The sequence below is a fragment of the Tachysurus vachellii genome, chromosome 2 (assembly GCF_030014155.1).
Source record: "Tachysurus vachellii isolate PV-2020 chromosome 2, HZAU_Pvac_v1, whole genome shotgun sequence".
Taxonomy (NCBI): domain Eukaryota; kingdom Metazoa; phylum Chordata; class Actinopteri; order Siluriformes; family Bagridae; genus Tachysurus; species Tachysurus vachellii.
The window spans coordinates 19,336,948-19,358,070 of NC_083461.1; the positions used below are offsets into that span (position 1 = coordinate 19,336,948).

The 21,123-nt window shown below is 39.3% G+C and overlaps 1 protein-coding gene across 2 annotated transcripts in view; it reads right to left on the reverse strand.

Moving 5' to 3' along the window:
• The window catches only part of grid1b (glutamate receptor, ionotropic, delta 1b), a 319,760-nt gene that overhangs the window by 189,638 nt on the left and 108,999 nt on the right, over positions 1-21,123 (reverse strand). For both annotated transcript variants that reach the window (XM_060862319.1, XM_060862311.1), the window contains exon 3: positions 286-570. In XM_060862319.1, the coding sequence (XP_060718302.1) occupies positions 286-570 (285 nt within the window). The remainder of the gene's footprint in view (positions 1-285; positions 571-21,123) is intronic.

Here is a 21,123-nt window from a genome sequence, read left to right on the forward strand (position 1 = left end):
TATTCCCGTTAATTCCCATATATTCCCGTTAATTCCCATGGAAAGTTTCCAGCCTTGAAAATTCCCGGAATTTTGCAACCCTAGTCTTAACACATCTCCCCTAATCTAAAGCAACACCCAAGCAATTCATCAAAGGATCGATCCTGATTGGACAGGAGGTGTAGACAACTAATCAACACCTTCAGAATCCAACAAAACCTTTACTCTAAGAGAATGTTTTTTGTAGCTTTCAAAGAAGAATTTTCTCTCAACTCGAGAGTATCCAGTAAGGGACATCATTCTTACCGTAGTCACTATCGTAGAAGACCAGGAACTTGCGCCAGCGGAGCTCATCGATGAGGGCGAGCATGACGTCACTGAGGCGTACAGGGGGCCTTGCAGCCAGGGTGTAGCGTCCTCCGTCAGCGCTGGGCTTCAGGGGGCAGGCGGTGCGAGGTGAGCCGTCGTCGCTCCGCTGTATGTACAGGTGGGGAATGTGCATGGCGTCAGTGAGGGACTGCAGGGCACTCGCTGAGGCACATCCGGTCGAGGTCACCAGAGCCAGGATACCCTGTGTCATCAGCTCACATGCTGCAAAAAAGGTGAAAGAGAGAGAAAGAGAGAGAGAAAGATAAGTAATACTGACTGACTTACAATACAAACACACAGGATATCAGAGACACTAGTAACTGACTTGCTAAACCTTTTCATACATAACGGTATTAATAAATTACCATGGAAAACTTTGGGTATAACAGCCCTCAGGCTCCAGGAACAAGACCGTAACTACTAAGGATGTCCTAAAATCTCAAAATCTTTATCACAGGTGCTATTCAAGTTATCTAAGGCTTCGTCCACACAATCAAAGTTTGATTTATTTATTTATTTTATGGCAGATGCATGCATCCAGGCTCTGTGAAATTTTGTAAATATTGGTTATGGGGAGAACTGGATTAGGTGTTTGTGCCACTACCATTGATTACCCACCTATTATTTGTACCAGCCTACCCTAATACACAGTGCTCAGCGTAAATGAGTACACCCCCTTGTTGACAAGACATTTGTTTAACTTATACCATGAAAGAAGGGTTAATAATATAGCTTAGAGAACAAAATCTTCAGTTTTACTCAAATTAGGGTGATGCAAAAATGAGTACACCCCACTGAAAGTCTCGGGAGCAAAGCTAAATTTAAAAGTACAAATGTCTCTCTAATTTAACAAGAATTCAACCACAGCAGACAGTTGACTATAAAAGGGTGTTACTTAAAGAAAACCCCTTCCCATTTCATGCTGTCAGCAATGGCACCACATGGAATAGAAATGTCACAAGACCTGAGAAAGAAAATAATTTCTTTACACCAGAAAGTTGAAGGAAACAGCAAGAGGATCAGCAAAGCTTTACTTATCAGTCAGAATACTGTAGCAAAAAGGTGGAACTGCAACCATCTCACAGACGTCCAGGTTGTCAACGAAAGTTAACACCTCGACAGGAGCGTCTTCTGATGAGAAGTTACAGTATATAATGCATGTTTCTGATGCAGTTATTTAAACTGCATCAGACTGCTTCCCGTGACACAATACGGCCTACACTGCAGAGAAATTGCATGTATTGGTGCCATCCACAATGAAGCCTTTCCTAAAGCCCAGGCTCAAAAATGCCCACCTAGAGTTTTCCAGAGCCCATGCTGACAAAGATGAAGAATACTGGGACTCTATACTTGGAGTGATGAAACCATGATAAACGTTTTTGGAACTGATGGCTTTAAAACTGTATGGTGTTGCAAAGGTAAGAAATACAAAGGAAAATGCATGGTGCCTACAGTGAAACATAGTGGTGGCAGTGTCCTTATATGGGGCTGCATGAGTGCTGCTGATGTCAGGGAGCTGCATTTCATTGATGGCATCATGAATTCACAGATCTACTGTTATATACTGAAAGAGAAAATGCTACCATCACTCTGTGTCCTTGGTCGTCGTGCACTTTTCCAAAATGAGAATGATAATAAACACACATCTAAGGCAATCGTTGGATTTCTGAAGAAGGACAGGGTGAAAGTGATTCAGTGGTCAAGTATGTCTCCGGATCTGAACCCAATCCAACACCTACAGTATAGCTAATTCTGAAGAGACAAGTTGAGCATCACTCTCCATACAGCATCCAGTCTCTATAAGAGTTCATTCATGAAAAATGGAAAAAAGATAGATGTTACAAAATGTGAACAAAAACTTGTTCAGTCTACAGTATGCATAGAAGACTTGGTGTGGATATAAAAAATCATGGAGGCCATACAAAGTACTAGATGTGGGGTGTACTCATTTTTGCATCACCCTAATTTGAGTAAAACTGAAAAATGTAAAAAAAAAAAAAAAATGTTATATTAATGTTATAACAAATGTTATATTAATGTTAGTCTTGTCAACATTTTGGAAATAATTTTTATGTTCATTGAGATATTGAGGTGTACTCATTTACGCTGAGCACTGTAATTGGCTGGAACCGGCCCTGGGTGGAACAAAGATCATACGTAGTACAGTTTATATGATAGATGCTCCTAATATGCAGGGTGCCATAAGTTTCTGAGAAAAAAATAATCAGGTTTGTCATGAGCCCCATGACAGCTTGACTACAGAGCCTTGTGTTTTGATTTTCACTTCCTTGTCTGGTTTAACATCTTTAGTGTGTGTGAATGTGTGTGTCCTTACAATGGACACTTGTCTCCAGTGTTTGCAAGCTATAACATGTCCTGTGTTCTAATAAATATTACTGTTGTTGTTGTACATCCACTTCCTGTGGTTTATACAGACAGAAATCGCATCATCTCCTGAAACCACTTCAACTTAAGCTACGAAAATTAAAAACTCGTCGAAAGCTTCTCTCTGATAAATTCCGTGGTGCTCGGTGTGCACTGGTGATCCGAGTCATTGCTTCAATTAACCTTTCCTTTGAAATACAGACAGGATTTGGGATCCTTCTTAACGCTCAGTTGAACGGGGAGAGCTCTTATGAAAGCACTCGCCATAACAGAGAGAGAACCTTAATATATTTAAATCTATAAATATATATAAGTATAGCCTGGGCTTCTGCTTTCCTTAATATTTTTTTTGCACTCACCCTCCCACACTCAGCATCCCACATTGTATGATTGGATAATTACATCTAACTGCAGTTGTAGAAATGTCTTTACAGCAAAAGGCTCTGAAATAGATAATTAGCCTGAAAGGTTATGAGGTAAATCATTCCATCTTCACACTCCGAAGGTTACAAAACTTTCCCCTTTGTGGATTTCCACTTTTTTTGTGTGGTGGAGGGATACAGAGGAGGAAAACAGGACTCTGTAAATCCAATTTCTACAAGAATCACCATGAGAGTTGAAGTAAATGCAGCTAATGATGCAGTAATTAAAGAGGACTTGGCTGGTTCCTGCAAACACCGAACTCGATCAATCTCCTCAATACACAGAGAAACACAAGAGAAACAAACCAATGGACAAATGCAGGGTGCGTTTTAAAATTGACTTTGTGAACACACAAACACACACACACACACACACACACACACTAAGGAAAGGTTTAAATAAATGGTCTCCAATGGGGTCCGCCATCTTGTGTTCAAACTTTATCAAATGAATTTTTTCATCTTATATAAGTTGTCTGCTTTGCACGCACACACACACACACACACACACACACACACAAACACACACAAGCGCACACACATATACACACACGCATACACACACAGATTGATTCCTTAAAGGCTAGAACAACGTCTTTAGTCCCACCAATAATTCTTTTTAGCTTTGAGAGTCACATCATTCCTCTTTTAAACAGTACTGAGTAAAGAACACGTCTGTTTGATAAAGTCACTATTTATGGAAGGAATCATCAGATGAAGAACTCAAAAAAATGTCATGCGACTGAGAAAGAGCAAAGAAGCATAAACTAAAAAGTGCTGACACTGGAGACTCCTTCCATACATATTATCTAAAGATCTGAATAAGCCGTTACTATAGAAACCATAACCGTAGCAGAGCGAGTGCATTAATATAAACCTGTTCTACTGACAGGGCTGCTGTTCTAGATAGTTAATCAACACCTTCTGACCAATCAGAGTCCAGAACTAAACAGCACCACTGTGATAAAATCATGTTTTAAGGCACTCTATGATTACACTCTAAAAAAGTGTGTAAAAGCTGGTCAACTTCCATCATTTATTAATTTGTGTGTGTGTGTGAGAGAGAGAGATTATGACTGGTGTTGTTTATTGTAAGTGTTTGTTGCCTTTTTGGACTCCTTTATCATTTGTAATGTTGCTCCCATTTAAAACAGTTCAGCTCAAGCCCAGCGATTTTTAGGGTTATGATTGAGGACAATGTCCCGTCCAGAGACAAGCTGTTTCGTGTTGAGGTTTTGTTCAAACTGACCATCAAAAATACCCTCTCAAATGAATGTTTTTTTTTCATTGGTTGTTGCATTAAATCTTACCCAGATAGTGCTATTTTCTGATTGGCTATTGTGTAGCCTCTTTTTTTTTGATTGGTTGATAAGTGTCAGGCTCGACTAAGAACTGAGATGCGCTTGATTCCTGCCCGGTTCCATAGAGACAGCGGTGCGGACATACATTTTGGGAGCTGCAGCATATTAAATATATGATAAATAGTCAAAACATTTTTCTGCGTGAGAAATACGATGTGTGGCGGGAGAGCGGGAGAAAAGACTGAAATGTGTGACTGTCACTCTCAATGCTTGACACTTGACAGCCCTGTATTGGCGATGGCATGGCATAGATTTAACAGACCCAAATGCAGGGATAAAGACAAACCATGGTTTATCAGACAAAACATAACAAAATATGACTTAACTTGAACAAACATGATATAAAAAGAAACAAGGCAAAAACAAGGTTACATAAACATGGAAACAAAACATACACACGACAGCACACGATGGCAAACATAACGCACATTGTGAGCAATGACTCTACAGACAATTGACACTCGATGAAGGGTGTAAATAACCAACCACATTAGGATTAATGGGAAATGACCCTACACCTCTCAGTGCCCCCCAGTGCTCCGGCAGGGCATAGGCCAATCTCTGACAGTTACTTATTAAACAGAGACTAAACTGATCTCAGATCAGACGTCTCTATTTCTTAAGTGAAACTTACTGGGTAAAACAGATCCTCATGAGATTCAGGTCTGCCAAATCTGGTGATTTCTTACTGAAATAACTCAAGCTCATTGTTCTTCACAGCTTCCCTCAAAAGCTGAAGGTCCTTGACCACAGTGACCAAGGACTAGAACCATTCGCTCTCCCATTAATGCCTAATCATCTGTCTAGACAGGGCCTTTATATGCCATTAAATCCAGTCTATTTGGTTTTGAGATCTTTGCCTCCTTTAAAAAATCCTAACAGCAGCCCACAAAACATGACATGATCGATGCCTGCAGCATTTCCTCATCGTCATGCAAAGGTGTGAATCTGACGGTGGCTGGAATTTAGGTTTTAAAGATGTGACTTAACATCTTTGAGAAACATGAGAAAATGGAAGGTTTATTTTAATAACTGTACCTTCGGGATTGCATCTATAGAAAAAAGCATCAAGACAAGATATTCGACTTAAAGGTCAGTAATAAAATATCAAAACTCAACAAAAAATGTTTATTAAACGGTTTTTGTGACCACAATTATTATCTGAAATTGAGCAACATTAAAGGAGGCTTTAAGCTCCACCCACTTTTAATCTTGCCAGTGTTATAGATCACACTGATTTCATTGCACATGTTGTAAACCACACTGTACTTTTAAAATTTCTAAAAATAAAATAAAATAATTTAAAAAAACTGCACCCATGAGGTTTTTTACAGGATTGTTCCTAAGGCCATCCTTAAAAATATTCTTGTTTGCCGTAACCCGACCGACCCTGTCCATTTAGGACCGACTCAATTTTTTGGAATGCGTCACACAGCAACTGCAGCTTCGGACACACGCATAACGGCAAATAATACTTCTGCACAATGTTTCTCTTTTTACAGCAGAAATGTGAATGGCGTGTTAGACCGAAGGCACGGGTTGAAGACCCAGTCAGTGACGTCACAATATGCTAATTTGTTTAAATTCATACCTACGTAATCACCATCACCAAAATTGTACTTTTGCATTGTATTTTTAATTTTATTAAATTTCATTGTATTTTACTTTTAATTGTACTTTTCTTTTACATTGAAACTTGAAAAAAAAATATAGACCCACCTACCGACCCTTTTTTTTTTTTTACTGTTACTGCAAACCAAAATATTTTTAAGGATGGCCTAATCCCAAAATCTTAGTTCTTAATAAGTATGCAAATTCGTGCATATATCACAAGTAGCCTCATTTTCATAAATTAATGCACATTTGTTAATAAAATGAAGATATTAAATTATATTATACTGTAACTGTGGTATCTGTTGTTTTCAAAATCATTTGGAGGAAAGTGTTCCAACACACACACACACACACACACACACACACACACACACACACACACAAAGAGACAGTAGGAACATAGATTAGGTGATTATTTTATAGTACACAACTTCCAGCCATGATACTGATAAATTGTACACAAAGTGTGTACCGAGGAGAAACACAGCGTCAGATGGACGGATATGGAGAAAGAGAGTCGATCAGATTTGACCCTGCGCTTATCAGAGTACATATTCTCAGGACGCAGCACATTATTCAGCTGAAAAATGATATCGGGCCGAACCGCTGCTGGACTCGAGCCTCACTGGAGACAACAGTAAACGGTAAAGATAAGCTTATCATCACGCAATTCAGCAGCACACCGAAAACAAAGATGGCCAAGAGCCGATAGCACCATGAGAGAAAGTCATGAGAGAAAGCCAAGAAAATCATGGCAGAAAATGTGGAGCAGGCGTGCGGTGTAAACAACAGATCGAGAAGAGGAACAGAAATAAATTGCAGCAATTAAAAAAAAAGGAAGAGAGAGTAGCAGAAGAGTAGCTCTTATCTGAAGAGTGATTTAATAATAAAGCTTTGTAACAGTCAGAGGTCAAGCTCTAACTTCCACATCAACAGGACAGAGGAGTTTAAAACTATTTGCATTGTCTTAATAACATGACAAGCTGAAATGTATTTTCTTAGAAGAGAGAGAATACAGAGAGTATGCTGAGGGAACGAGTGTTTATCGTTTCTATAAAGGAAGCGAGAAGTAACAGGTTTCATAAACGTCCCACAACAGCAAAAAGATTTCAAAAATGATTAATATACTGAATTTATTTCTAAAGTCAGTCATTACAGGCCGTGTTTTATTCTTTGCTTTAATATAATTAAAGCATTAGGCTAAGTTCATTAATAGTGTAATTAAAATTAATACTTTGTAGCTTTGCTGTAAATGGTCTCGTAAGTAAAATCTAATCAAACAGCAGGGTTATACTGAAGAGCCTGTGCTGTTTACAGACTAAACATCGCTGTTGTTTACTGTGATTTGTTTTGGTCACGTCTAATCTGGATAATATTTGCCTTTTGATGAAAGCTTTCCAGACCAAACAGTTCAGGGCAGAAGTCATCAATCTGAGTCCTGGAGGACTGCAGTCCAGCCGTGTTTGGTAATTTCTCCACTCTAGCACGCCGCTAAGCCTGGTAATTAAGTGGTGAGTTAAATCCAGTGTCTTTGAGCAGCAAAATCATTGAACTGTGCTGGACTCTGGCCCACTGGGACTTGAATTGATGACCTCTTTTCTACACAGACCCCTTCTCCGAACTGGACTTAGTGCCGGCTGGATGGCGTTAGTTTAAATCAAACCTGTCACCTTTTATATTTTTCTCTAATTAGCCACATGCTACATTTCTGTTTCTGTACTCATACAAGTGTTAGCTACCGTACACACAAAAAGGCACAATGAAGTGGACTCAAGTGTATTACATTTTGTGTGTAAAGTGCATTAGACGTCAGCCACTGTTAAAAGGCAGCTTTAAAGAAATTCATCCTCCTTTACAGGTTTTATAAAGCGCAGGTTTTATAAATGTGATCAGTATTCACTGTACAACAGAAACCATATCAGATCCGTAATCTACTCAGTAACACACAATACACACAATCTCTCATTAATGTCAGACTCAAAACTCAAGCAAAATACTTCTGTAGTATCTATTGATTTAAAGCTTGTTTTGAACATTTCTCTGTGTGTGTGTAAAGAATGAAGAAATACAGCATAAAAAGCTCATGATGCAACATGTGGTATTGCACAGAGCCCTAGCACATAAAGCAGTATAAGGTAGTGTAAGGCAGCATAAGGCAGCGCTAGGCAGCATAAAGCAGAGTAACAAAGTGTTGGGCGGCGCTAGGCAGTGTAAAGCAGTTTAAAGCATCGTAAAGCAGAGTAACAAAGTCTTGGGCGGTGTAGTGCAGTGTAAGTTAGAGTATGGCAGTGTTAGGAGGCATAATGTGGTGTAAGTCAGCGTAATGCAGCGTAAGGCAGCGTTATGCAGTGTAAATCAGCAGAAGGCAGAAAAAAGCAGCATAAGGCAGAGTAAGGCAGTGTAAAGCAGCGTAAGGCAAGGTGATGCAGTGTAAGGCAGGGTAAGACAGCATAATGCATCATAAGGCAGCATAAGGCAGTGTAAGGCAGAGTAAGGCAGTGTAAGGCAGAGTAAGGCACATAATACAGCATATTGCAGTGTGTGTAAGCCAGAGTAAGTGTGCAGTGATATGTGTTTGATCAATGTGCCGGTGTATTTTTTCCCTGTTCTCACTCTGTTGTATTTCTTTTCATCTTTGCCACGTGGTGATGGCTCTGATTACCCTGCACCTGAATAGCTGCTTAAAAAGCAATGCTCTTCACTCTAATCCAAGGGAGAGATGAAAATATCGCAGCCAGCGGCTCTGAGAATTCACTGTTCACAGCGGCACAGAGGCTGCAACACCTGCGCCACGCAAAAAATCAAAGCATTCGCTGGAATACAATACAGCAGAGTAGCAGTGGAAAGAGGAATGGATTGCTGGGACGTGCTGCATTGTGAACTTCAGACACGATTACAAAAGCATTGGCTCTAATGACTTACTCAGACCATAATCACTGAGCCTTTGTCAATAGCAAACCCTAATTAAGGCTATTAATTAGACCTGCACACTTAAGAAAGGAAAGTTTACAGTCCGTTCAGGCCGTTCTGTGTTTGTCTCTTTTTCAGAAATGTGTTAATCTTTGTTGAGGCTCATCGTGTAATTAAAACAGTGATCTTAAAGATGATAAGAGGATCTAAACACAAAGAGTCCAAGATGCTGCATAAGAAAAATTCCATGCTCAGTTATAGACTCAATAATACAGTAGTTTTGTCCATATCCTGCTACAAACAAAAGGTCGGAAAAATAACTCTTCGTGTTGAAAGTAATCAAGAAAGCAGAGCTGATCAGATTAGCTCTATGAAATAAATGATGCTAGCTAACTAGCACAAGTCTGGTTGGTGTTATTGTCTAAAGACTCTGGTGTTACGGGTGCAAGTCAGACTGAGCTCTGTTGCTGGTGTCCATATGTTTCAGGACCATGTTCCACAGTCGGGCAACAGACTGCAAGGTGAAAGGAGAATAAAGAAAGAAAGAATGAAGAAATAAAAAGAAAACATGACTGTCAGTCAGCTGTGTATCTGGCCATAACACAGGGTTGACTTTAGACCACACTGTTCCTCAGTTCTGTCAGGTGAAGTGATACAGCTTATTGCATGTGGTGCACAGCACCACAGGCCTAAAGTGTTTCTCACTTTAACCCAAGAGCTCTTTTTAGTAGTTACAAACCACTAGCTATCTATTGAACCCTTAAAAAACCCTTAAGAACCATTTGATCTGGAAAGATCTCTTATTTATCTTAAAAACCCCTTAAAATCCTTTGAGGAACCTTGTGTTTTGAGAGAGTATTGTATTAATATAATGTTAATCTGAATTATTACAGGTCTGAACGCTAAGCCCTACTCTCCTAGAGCATTTAGAATCACAAATATTCTTCAGAGAGTTTCTCTGTCACATATAGTTCAAATACAAGCCTTCTGTTCATTATCCGAAGAACCACTGAGAAGATTTTTTATTTATTTATAGAAATGAGTGTTAATATAGAAAATGGAGAACCCTTAAATATGTTTATTTTACTCTAAGACCCCTTAATTATCCAATGAACCCTTAAAGAACAGAACAGAGTGTAACATGTAAATCTGACTTGAATCTAAAAGCTATGATTGGCTAATCCCAACACACTCGGAAAACTCTATCTGAGAGGATCTGAAGAAGAGGAACAACCATTTTTGGAAGTAAATATCTCTAGTTTTCCATAAGGAACCTTGGGAGTCTATTGAGTTTCTTCTTTTGCTACCAAACGTCAACATAAACTCATATTAAAACTATATTTTGAACTCCCTCCTCTATGCAGAAGGTGTATAAAGTGATGATTTTGGCATGTTTTTAAACAGTTTTAAGCAATTGTTAAAACTGTAATAAAATGTGTGGTGCTGATCTGGTAGTGTGGTGTAAATCAGGTAGTGATGAGCAGTAGTGTGTGACATGGCCACCAGGTTACTGAGAGCATATGGAAATGGCTCAAGCGGTTAAGGCTCTGGGCTGTTGATCGGGGTTCAAGTTCCAGCACGGTCAAGCTGCGACTGTTGGGCCCCTGAGCAAGGCCCTTAACCCTCTCTGCTCTAGGGGTGCTGTATCATAGCTGACCCTGTGCTCTGACCCCAACCTCCTAAGTTGGTATATGTGAAGAAAAAATTTCACTGTGCTGTGATGTGACAAAATAAAGGCTTCTCCTCTTCTTAAAAATGTCAAAGTGTGCATGTGCCAATATATTTAGAAACTTAACATGAGCCTTTTAGATATACAGTATAAGACAGATACGTGCAGGGGTTTGAGAGTGAATGCGAGAGCATCAGCATCGTCTGCTTCAGTAATTACACCTCCTCTATGCACAGGCTATACTGTAGCTCTAAAAGGTTAACATGTCAACATCAGTGTGGAGTTTTTCTTCTGTTTCATTTTGAAGAAAAACACCAGGTGAGAAAGCCTGTGCAGTCGCATTAGTGTGCGCAGAAGCCACTCCAGCCACCTTTTGATGGCCACTTCCTGTCTGTCTGCTCCGATAAGAGGAGCAAGGTCAGAGAGTATCTGAATACAAAATGTGAACATGGCGGCATCACAGAGATAAAGCTGCACATCAGGGGGTCAAGCAACAAAATATAAAGCAGCACAGGGTATTTCTAAGGACACACACACACACACAAACACTCTCTCTCTCATAAACAGACAAACCATGCACTGCTCTCAAAGCAACAAATGCTGATGTTTCTATGTTTTCATCTGAATCTCAGGCTGAATCTTTATTTCCAGCTGTAAAATCTTTCCCTCCCACACACATCATCTTTCTCCCAACACATTACTCATTTACTCCATGTTTATGTTTGCATCTAAAACACTGTAAGAGAAAACACATTGATTTAGTTCCATTTATTTAACTGTGTGCCTCTAATTAGGAATGACTGTTTATGGCTGCTAGAATATTTCACATAAAGGATGGAACTGTATGATATAAGAGGGATATTTTAATATAACAGCGAGTGTTTTTTTCCTTTTATACCACAGAGATTTGCAACTTCCTGTTGTAAGAGATTAGCTCTATGATACTATTAATGATGCTAGATAACTAGCACAAGTCTAGTTGGTGTTCTTGCCTAAAGCCTCAGGAGTTCAAACATTTGAGGACCAAGACTGCAAGGTGAATAGAGAATAAATAAAGAAAGATCACACAGTATTTGGTTTTGTACATTGTGTATTTGGCCATCACACAGGGTTGACTTTAGACCACACTGTTCCTTAGTTCTGTCAGGTGAAGAGATACAGCTTCAGGGAAACAGCACCACAGGCCTGAAGTGTTTCATGCCTGAAGAACTTTTTTTAGTAACTCAAACCACTCACTATCTATTGAACCCTTAAAATAACCCTTAAGAACATGTTTGATCTGGACCTTTAGTTCTTCAGCATTTTTCACTCAAGATCTCTAATCCATCCCATAAACCCTCAAAGAACCTTTGAGGAACCCTCTGTCTTAAGAGGGTTGTGTATTAATATGATGTTAATCTAAATTATTATTACTGGTCTGAATGCTAAATCCTACTCTTCTAGAGCATTTAGAAGCAATCAGACCAATCAGAATCCAGGATTCTGTTCAGTGTCAAATACAAGCGTTTTTGCTGTTGTGTGAATCCTGTTTAACATTTTAATACCTGCATTTGCTCCACTGTCTCAGTCACTGTATTTCAGTTTACTGTATATTTCCTTTACCCAGATTCACCATGATCAATCGTACGCCAGAGTCTGATCTTTCCTCCAGTACACAGCCACAGGCCTCGTGTCTCACTTACCATCTCAACAGGATTGGATTGACCTCCAGGATTGGATTCTTAAATGATTTAGTCCATCATCATAGCAGACTTGTAGAAACATTGGCTCGTTTTTATGCAGCTGTCCAGCTGATGGAGGGGATGTGGGCATTCTGGCCAGAACAAACACTTCTGCCATGCTGGAGCTGGTAAGAGCCATCAGAGGGAGTAATGGGGTCATTAGCTTCACGCTGGATATCAGCTCCAGGGTCAGACGGTACATTATTAATCCTCACACACTCACCATCGCTTTTTCTCCCCTTTTCCGATTATTGTATTTAATGTGATGGCATCTGTCAGGGTGTAAAGGATTCAGGAACAGATCAGTGAGCTTGAGCGGTTTCATCTGATGATCAGTATTCTTATGAAAATGCACCAAAGCAAACAGGAGAGGTGTTTCTGTAATCACACACGTTCAGCATGCTAATACTGGAATTAGAAAAGTGTGTGTGTGTTTGGGGGGTGGGGGGTGGTAGTGTAGGCTGCTCAGATATTCTCTTGTATTTTATGTCTATATTTTGACATATATGTCTCTTACAGTAGTGTGTTTGTTGCACATACAGTATGATTTCTGTAGAGTACACTTTGTGTTTGTGTGTGTGTGTGTGTGTGTGTGTGTGTGTGTGTGTGTGTGTGTGTGTGTGTGTACTGTACAGGAAAACAGTTTGTGGGTTAGAATTTTTCTTGGTGATTTTGGAAAGTTAAAATAAAAAGGGAAAAAACAGATATTTCAGAGAAATGAGACAAACACAGTTTCCAGTCTGACGCTTTAACTGCTGCTAAAAGACGTCTGGAACCAATCAGTAATTTCTCTTCTTCTAATTATCATTACATTCAGATGTTTGCTAAACTGTGAGATGAGACTCGCTCTGTTTCAGCTCTATTTAATCCATCAAACATTACACCTTTTATTTCTTTAAGATAACTGACAACATGATGATTTTGGGTGTGTAAACACACCACAATATAGCAACACAACCCAACACACCACAATATAACAACAAAACACAAAACACCACAATATAACAACAAAACCACACCAAAGTATAACAACAAAACCACAACACAACACCACAATAACAACACACCACAATATAACAACAAAACCACAACACAACACACCACAATAACAACAAAACACAATATAACAACAAAACCACAACAGAACACACCACAATATAACACAACAACACAACACGCCACAATATAACAACACACCACACCACAATATAACAACAAAAACAATGAGATACTGTGAGATGGAGAAAGGGGGCGGAGCTTTCAGGGGCTGTAAGTTATTATAAGTTCCTAGACAGCTGTCAATCATTCTAGTCAATCAGCTCATCTGCAGCGAATGAAGACGCGTCTTCGGGTGTATTTCTGAGTAATAAGGACATGTCTGTCTGTAAATAATACTAATTAACAGTAAATACTCGTCGATATTGATGTATTTTTATCTTTAACTCCAGCTCTGTTAGCACTTTTGCACCATCTGTCATGTGTCTTGTTCTGATGTATTGAGCTCTATTGTATTGAGTGCTTTATTTCTGAGTTAACAGGAGCCTGTTGTTTATGTCTGTATGTATGTTTGTGTGTGTGTGTGTGTGTGTGTGTATGTTTATGCATGTGTGTCTGTGTGTGTCCCTGTGTTCATGTGTGTGTTCTAAGATTTTATTATTATACACATTGCTGTACTAATTGATGAGAAGACATTACAGATACTTTTTTGTGTGACGATGTTTAGAATGGTAACAGAATTAGTTTGAAGTTTAGATGAGTTTATAACACATTCTAATAACCAATACCACATCCTGAGGGTGTGAGATGTGAGCTCTACACTGAGGGAGATATATATATATTTATATAATGTCCACAATTTCTTTCTAACTGAAGTTATTAGTGTGATCATTTACATGTTAAATATTTCACAAAGTTTATTCTACGATCTTCACATAATCAGTCGCTTTCGTCATGCACTGTGCAAATATAGCTGAGCTTGCTTTCTTGGAATCTGTGTTATGAACACTTTGTTAACATTCTATTAATGTGTTAATAACACAACGTAGCATATAATGCATTATACAGTTAAACGTCAACAGCCTTCACAGGAAAGTTTATTTGCTAGTAGATAGATTTCATTTGAAGAGTTTAGCATGTTGATTAAGAGTGTTCTAACTAGCGCTAGCTATTGAAACACAGAGGGGGTAAGTGAGGAAGAGTCAGTGATGTGTTACGGGTTGTTCCCCGCTGTCACTCCTCTTATGTTCTAATGGATAAGCTCAGCTGAACAGCTCCAGCATGCTCATTTCCACTGCCATTAAAGAGATGGATTCCGGCTCGTCCCCGTTGCAGTACTGATTAAAGGTTATAGAAGCAGTGGCATTTGAAATTCATTTTCCTCTGTGTTTTTTTGTTCAAAGGACTGCTGAGAATAACCGGGTGTATTGGCAGCTCGTGACATTTGTTAAGTCAACTTTCCCTTTGCTTCGGCCTCACGCTGAATCTTAAAAACGTCGCCACAGAAACGACGAGGCTCACAGAAGCGTCTCCTGAGTCCAACCCGGGACCCAATCACACGGAGACTCAGAGGCTTCACTCAGGAATAAAGTAAGATCTGTAACTCATGACATCATCATATCACTATTGACAGATAAAAACATCACTCTCTTTTATTAGCAAAGAGGAAACAAAGAAAGGAGGCTAAGCTAAAGACTGAACGTCTTCAGCACAATGGAGTTTACACGTCTCTGCAGATTCTAGTTTTTTTTGTGCACCGTGAGATTCAGACTAAGATTTAGACTGAGAGACGACAGATACAGATTGAGATTCAGACTCGATCTCAGACAGATTCAAGCTGAGAGTCAGATTAAGAGTCACACTGAGAGTCGGCTTGAGAATCAATTTGAGAATCACATTGAGAGTCAGACTGAGAGTCTTATTAAGTTGAAGAGAGAGAATAAAGAGAGATTGGTAAGGGAACCACTGCTTATAGCTACTGAAATAGAAGAGACAAGAGGAACTCACTCGTTTAATGGATGTTCCACAGCATTACATATTTAAAAAACTGTAACCTTTACCAACAGTAATCGAGACCAGGGTCCGTATTCATAAGGAGTCTAAGAATGATCACAGAGAGCCATTAATTTAGCTTACAAATTTCTAGCTAGGAATCTTATCTTAAAAGTGAATAAGGATCGACAATGTTTATCTTAGAGAGGAGGCGTGGCTTAACCCTGTTACTAGGTATGACAAATTATTTGAAAGACTGTGATTTTTTTTGTCCCATATACTGTAAAAATAGGAGTTCTTTTAAACTCTCTGCATATACTGTATATGGTCTATTATAAGCCTTCACTTTGTCTCCATGTTAAAATATCTGAGGCTTTATTGTGTAGGGATTACATTCGAGACCGATCATTTTAAAGATACACTAACATGTTTTAAATGTAAATGTAAACATCTCCAACACAGCACAGAAATGTCATGAAGCCAAATTATGTTATTTCTGCCACTATGGCATTTCGGCTATGCTTCAGAGGGGTAGCATATCTCTAAATTCCATGGTGGCTGAATATCACTCACTCACTCACTCATTTTCTACCACTTATCCGAACTCCCTCGGGTCACGGGGAGCCTGTGCGTATCTCAGGCGTCGTCGGGCATCAAGGCAGGATACACCCTGAACGGAGTGCCAACCCATCGCTGGGCACACTCACACTCTCATGCGGCAGAATATATATGTGCTATATATATAGATATAGCTATATATATATATATATATAAGTGTGTATATATATATATATAATTTGGTTCCGGCTGTTTGTGACTCTCAAAAGTACAGACATAAATAACACTATACTATACATTTAGCTTGGTCTACACAAGACAAGACAAAACAGACTATACAAGACAATACATGTGATGTGAGACAATATAGACAGTATGAGTATTAAATAGGAATACAGAATATATGACTGATCAGTTATGTACTTAAAGTGTGAGTTCATGGTAGTGCAAATAACAGTATTGTGCAATATTATGCTTTTTATACAACATGCAGCAGCAGTAGTGTGTATAGTGTGTGTGTGTATATATATATATATATATATATATATATATATATATATATATATATATATATATATATATATATATATATATATATATATATATACAGTACATATATATGGCATTACTGTGGAGATCTGTATCATCTTATTAACTTACTGTCTTCTCCCACATCTTATTAACTCTTTACACTAAGAATATTCATGAATACGGGTCCTGACCATCATAACCTAGGAGTGGATGGAGAACTTTGAAAGAATAATGTATTTTAAAGTAAAACAAACAGCTGAGCAAAGCTGAAACAGGAAGCATGATCATCATTTCCTTGACTCCAGATAAGTTACATGTACATGATGGTTTGGCATTTGTGAACGAATGGAGCAGGAGGTTATGAGTAACAGTACACGAGATGAGGCTGAAAAGTCAGGAGATTAAGTGTTTTGAGAGTTTAAGAGCATATTAACCTCATCCGATGTCAGGTTTCTCTTCCTTTAACTTAAAACATGTTCTTTCACTTGTTTTGACCTGGAATTGACCTGAACTCTGGTCCAACAGAAAGTAAACTCTAAGTGATTATATACTTCATAAAAGCACAGAATATCTGCTGGTTTTTTTTTATTATTATTTTTTTTTTTTTTCCACGTCAGCTCTTTTTAACAAGCTGTGCCAGCTTATTTTATCCAGAGCGGAAAATGTATGCTAGCATTTACCTCGCAGTTCTGCTCTAAATTGAAGGCTAAAGTATTTATAAGCCTGAAACCCTTTCAGTGCATTATTTTTGGCTTTAAGCACAAAAATGGGTCTCTAACTGAAAAGCTTTTGGTGGTTTAGAGTCTAATACCAGCCTAATGGAATCACAAACCTCGGCATTAGCGAAAGGTGGAACTTTCCCAGGATGATTAGGAATGTGTAAATGTTTCTCAGGATCACTAATAATGAGTGAAAATAACGGGCGATGCCAAAGGCGTTTCTTTTCGCTTTGACATGGCGAGACTAACCAAATGCAAAGGTTGTGTTCTGTAATCAGAGGAGAGCCGTACTGATTTAAACAACACCGGTGGAGAGAAATGGGGATGAATGCTAATGTGGAGACCCAAGGACAAAAGAGAAGCTGCATACTAACATGGAGACAAGGTCCAAAGACCGAACGCTTAATACCGTGCTGATTCACAGGGGGACAAATCAGGAGCACCAGGTGGAGGTTTCCTGAGCAGAAACAGAAGAAAGCCTCACTAATTTAAAAAGGAAAGGTTTTCATTGAAGCATCACATGCTTCACACTCACGATAATAATCATAATCTCCATTAATTCCCCAGTCTGTAATAATGCACTTAAGGAGCTAACTAGTGCAGTGCTAATCACATCTGTAGTCTGTAGCTGTGTGAAATTCAGAAACATACCAACTGGAAAGAGACTGTGGGGCAACTGAGATTCAGACACAGCAACAGAAGCTAGACAAAAAAACACTAAATACAGGAAGTTAAAGGGCCAAACAGGACACAAGTGAGGGTGACTTGCACATGTGATGTGAGTCGCGTGACCATATGACCTGCAGGGGCTGATGGGTAATGCAATCCAGAGCTGATCTCAGCGTAATCATGACAATAATGCTAATCAAAAGCAATGTATAGGAACGTAGTATAAAGACTATCTTTTTCTCAGCCTTAACCATTTATAAGAAAAAAGTTGTGTAAAAATACAAAGGAGATGACACATGCCTGACAATTGCTCGGACGAGTTCTGATCTCCAGCGGCAGCGTTTCGGCACACAAAACCCAAAGGTCATGCACCATATAAATAGCAGGCTTTAGCAACTTGCGGCTCCTCTGTAGCCCTAAGTATTTAGATAAAGGTGTGGAAAAGATTCGGTGAAATTGTGAACTGTTTGCTCCTAAACCACTGTTTATTCCACAGCTGCACTCTGCTCTGCAACTGATACTTTACAGTACCACGTGTATCCAATCTGACCCCAGATCTGTTTCACATAAATTGGACTGCAAGTGACTTAAATCCAAGGCATTGCCATTGTTCAGCTCTTTTCAGGCTCCATTCGTTAATATACAAAAGTGTGTTTTGGTGTTTTGAAAAGCGGCTATTTTAACCACGCCCATATATGATGAGGTCACTGCATATGGTATTTTATTTATTTATTTATTTCATTAACAATTTTAATGAAAACGTGCACAATTAGTGATACAATCCAATCAGAGTAAACATATTGTGTAAAAGTGATTAAGTGTTACAAAAGTCTTAATACTCTTCCTGTTTCACTGCCCCATCTGAATCGTTTTCCTCCAGTGAGCAGGACATGCCTATTAACTCTCTTTGTCACCAATCTTTCAGAACACTGAAAAATAAAATGCTTAATGGTCCCAGAAATGCTTGTCAATTTCTCCCTGGTGGTTTGCAGAGAGAGATCACAATGACTCTGACCTTCAGAAGAGCAGGAAAGCATTTAGTGTATTGTGTCTCTTCGAGTACGATGAGAAAATGGAAGAGAAATTTTATGTGTGATGTGAAGCAGGAACGCATAAAAGTTGGACTGAAAAGTCCAACTGAAAGAGTTGGACTGAAAGTCCGATAAAGATTCAGATTGAAATTCAGACTGAAAGTCAAATTGAGATTCAGACTTAAAATTGAGAGTAAGATGCAGACAGATTGAGAGTCAGACTGAGAGTTAGAGAGAGTCAGATTGAGTCAGACTAAGAGTCAGATTTAGAGTAAAACTGTGATTCAGATTGAGATTCAGACTATGAGTCAGATTGAGAGTCAGCTCAAGGTTCAGAATATGATTCTGTCTGAGAGTCAGATTGAGTGTAAAACAAATTCAGATTGAGATGCAGACTGAGAGTCACACTGAGAGTCAGATTGAGAGTCAAATTGGGAATCAGACTGAGAGTCATACTGAGATTCAGACTGAGTCTAAGGGCCTTTTTACACCTGGTCACTTCATGTGTTTTTTCTGATCCGATAGCTATCTGATTTGTTAAAACTATTCCATTTACATTAGGCAACATAAATGCGTCTTGGCGAATCAGATATCAATCCGATCTTTCTACTCCCGCCCAAAATGCAAATATATTTTACCTAATTTCTGGGGTAATTGAAAAACAGCATTTACTGTTTGCTGCATTTTCACTGGTGGCAGCAGTGCATTTTAAGACCCAACGAGACACCTGGGTGAAAGATCACTTGCGAGTGACGTACTTCCATTTGGGAGGAGTATAGTCCTGACGTATGTGGCTTGAACAACCACATTCATTTACACCTGTCCAGTTTCATCTGAAATGCGTCCCAGACCACCTCCTGAAGTGGTTTGAGCGATTGAATTTATATCAGTCTCGAAAATGTTTCGGAAGGCATTCAGACCTGGTCTTTTTACGATCGGATAGCTATCCGATCACAGAAAACGCATGAAGTGACCAGGTGTAAAAACCCCCAAAGACTGAGTCAGATTGAGAGTCAGACTGATTTTGTTTTTTCTTTGTCTTATTAAGTTGAAGAGAGAGGATAAATAAAGGCTGGAGAGGGAACCGCTGTATATATATATATATACTATAATATGTGATCGGACTCATGGATGTGCCACATCATTAAATCATTAAATCATGTTGTGTGACTAAATAATGGCTAAATAAAAATGTGTCATTGTTGTGAAGTTGTTGCATTACGAGAAATGCAACACGTTGTGTCACAGAACACTAAAACTCTATAAAGACTCCTGACCCTGATCTGAGAGCAGTGTTAAATGCGTGATCGGGAGTCGTATCAGAGGCAGTCATCAACATGTTCAGAACAGGAAACGCTCCAAGCGCTAAATTTACTCTGGAACGGCTCACGGTCCAGCGAGTCCTCATCAAAACACAGCGTATGTGTGTGTGTTTCTCTCAGCACCGTGTTTACAAAGTCTCTGCAATTAATAATGACAGATGGGCCTTTGGTGTGACGACAGAGGCGCGTACAGACGCTGTGTGATTTCTACATTCGGGCTTCGCTAGGTTTAAACACTGTGTGCTCGCTGCCAGTGTAGGTACAGCGTCTCTAAACTGGGTTCGACGCCAAAGCAAATGTGTTTAGCGAGCCAACAGAAAGGTGTTCTATAAAAATGCTAACAACGCTAATGGGGAATGAAAGGTAGAGTGCTATTCTTCATTTGGGTTCATTTACTGCTAGCAGAGCTTGCATTTTTTGAAGGAAGTATCTACTTAATAGGGAACATCTGTGCTACTGAGTGGCTTTAAAACTACAATTAATCAGATAAATGTGGTTAAGAGTCACATAGCCTCGAACCGGCCATATTTATAGCACCATTAGGGGATTATTAGCTTTTTTTTGTTTGTTTACTTGGCGCTGATTGAAGCTGTTAGTCCAACCAAGGTGCATTTTTCATTCATTCATTCATTCATTCATTCATCTTCTACCGCTTATCCGAACTACCTCGGGTCACGGGGAGCCTGTGCCTATCTCAGGCGTCATCGGGCATCAAGGCAGGATACACCCTGGACGGAGTGCCAACCCATCACAGGGCACACACACACACTCATTCACTCACGCAATCACACACTAGGGACAATTTTTCCAGAGATGCCAATCAACCTACCATGCATGTCTTTGGACCGGGGGAGGAAACCGGAGTACCCGGAGGA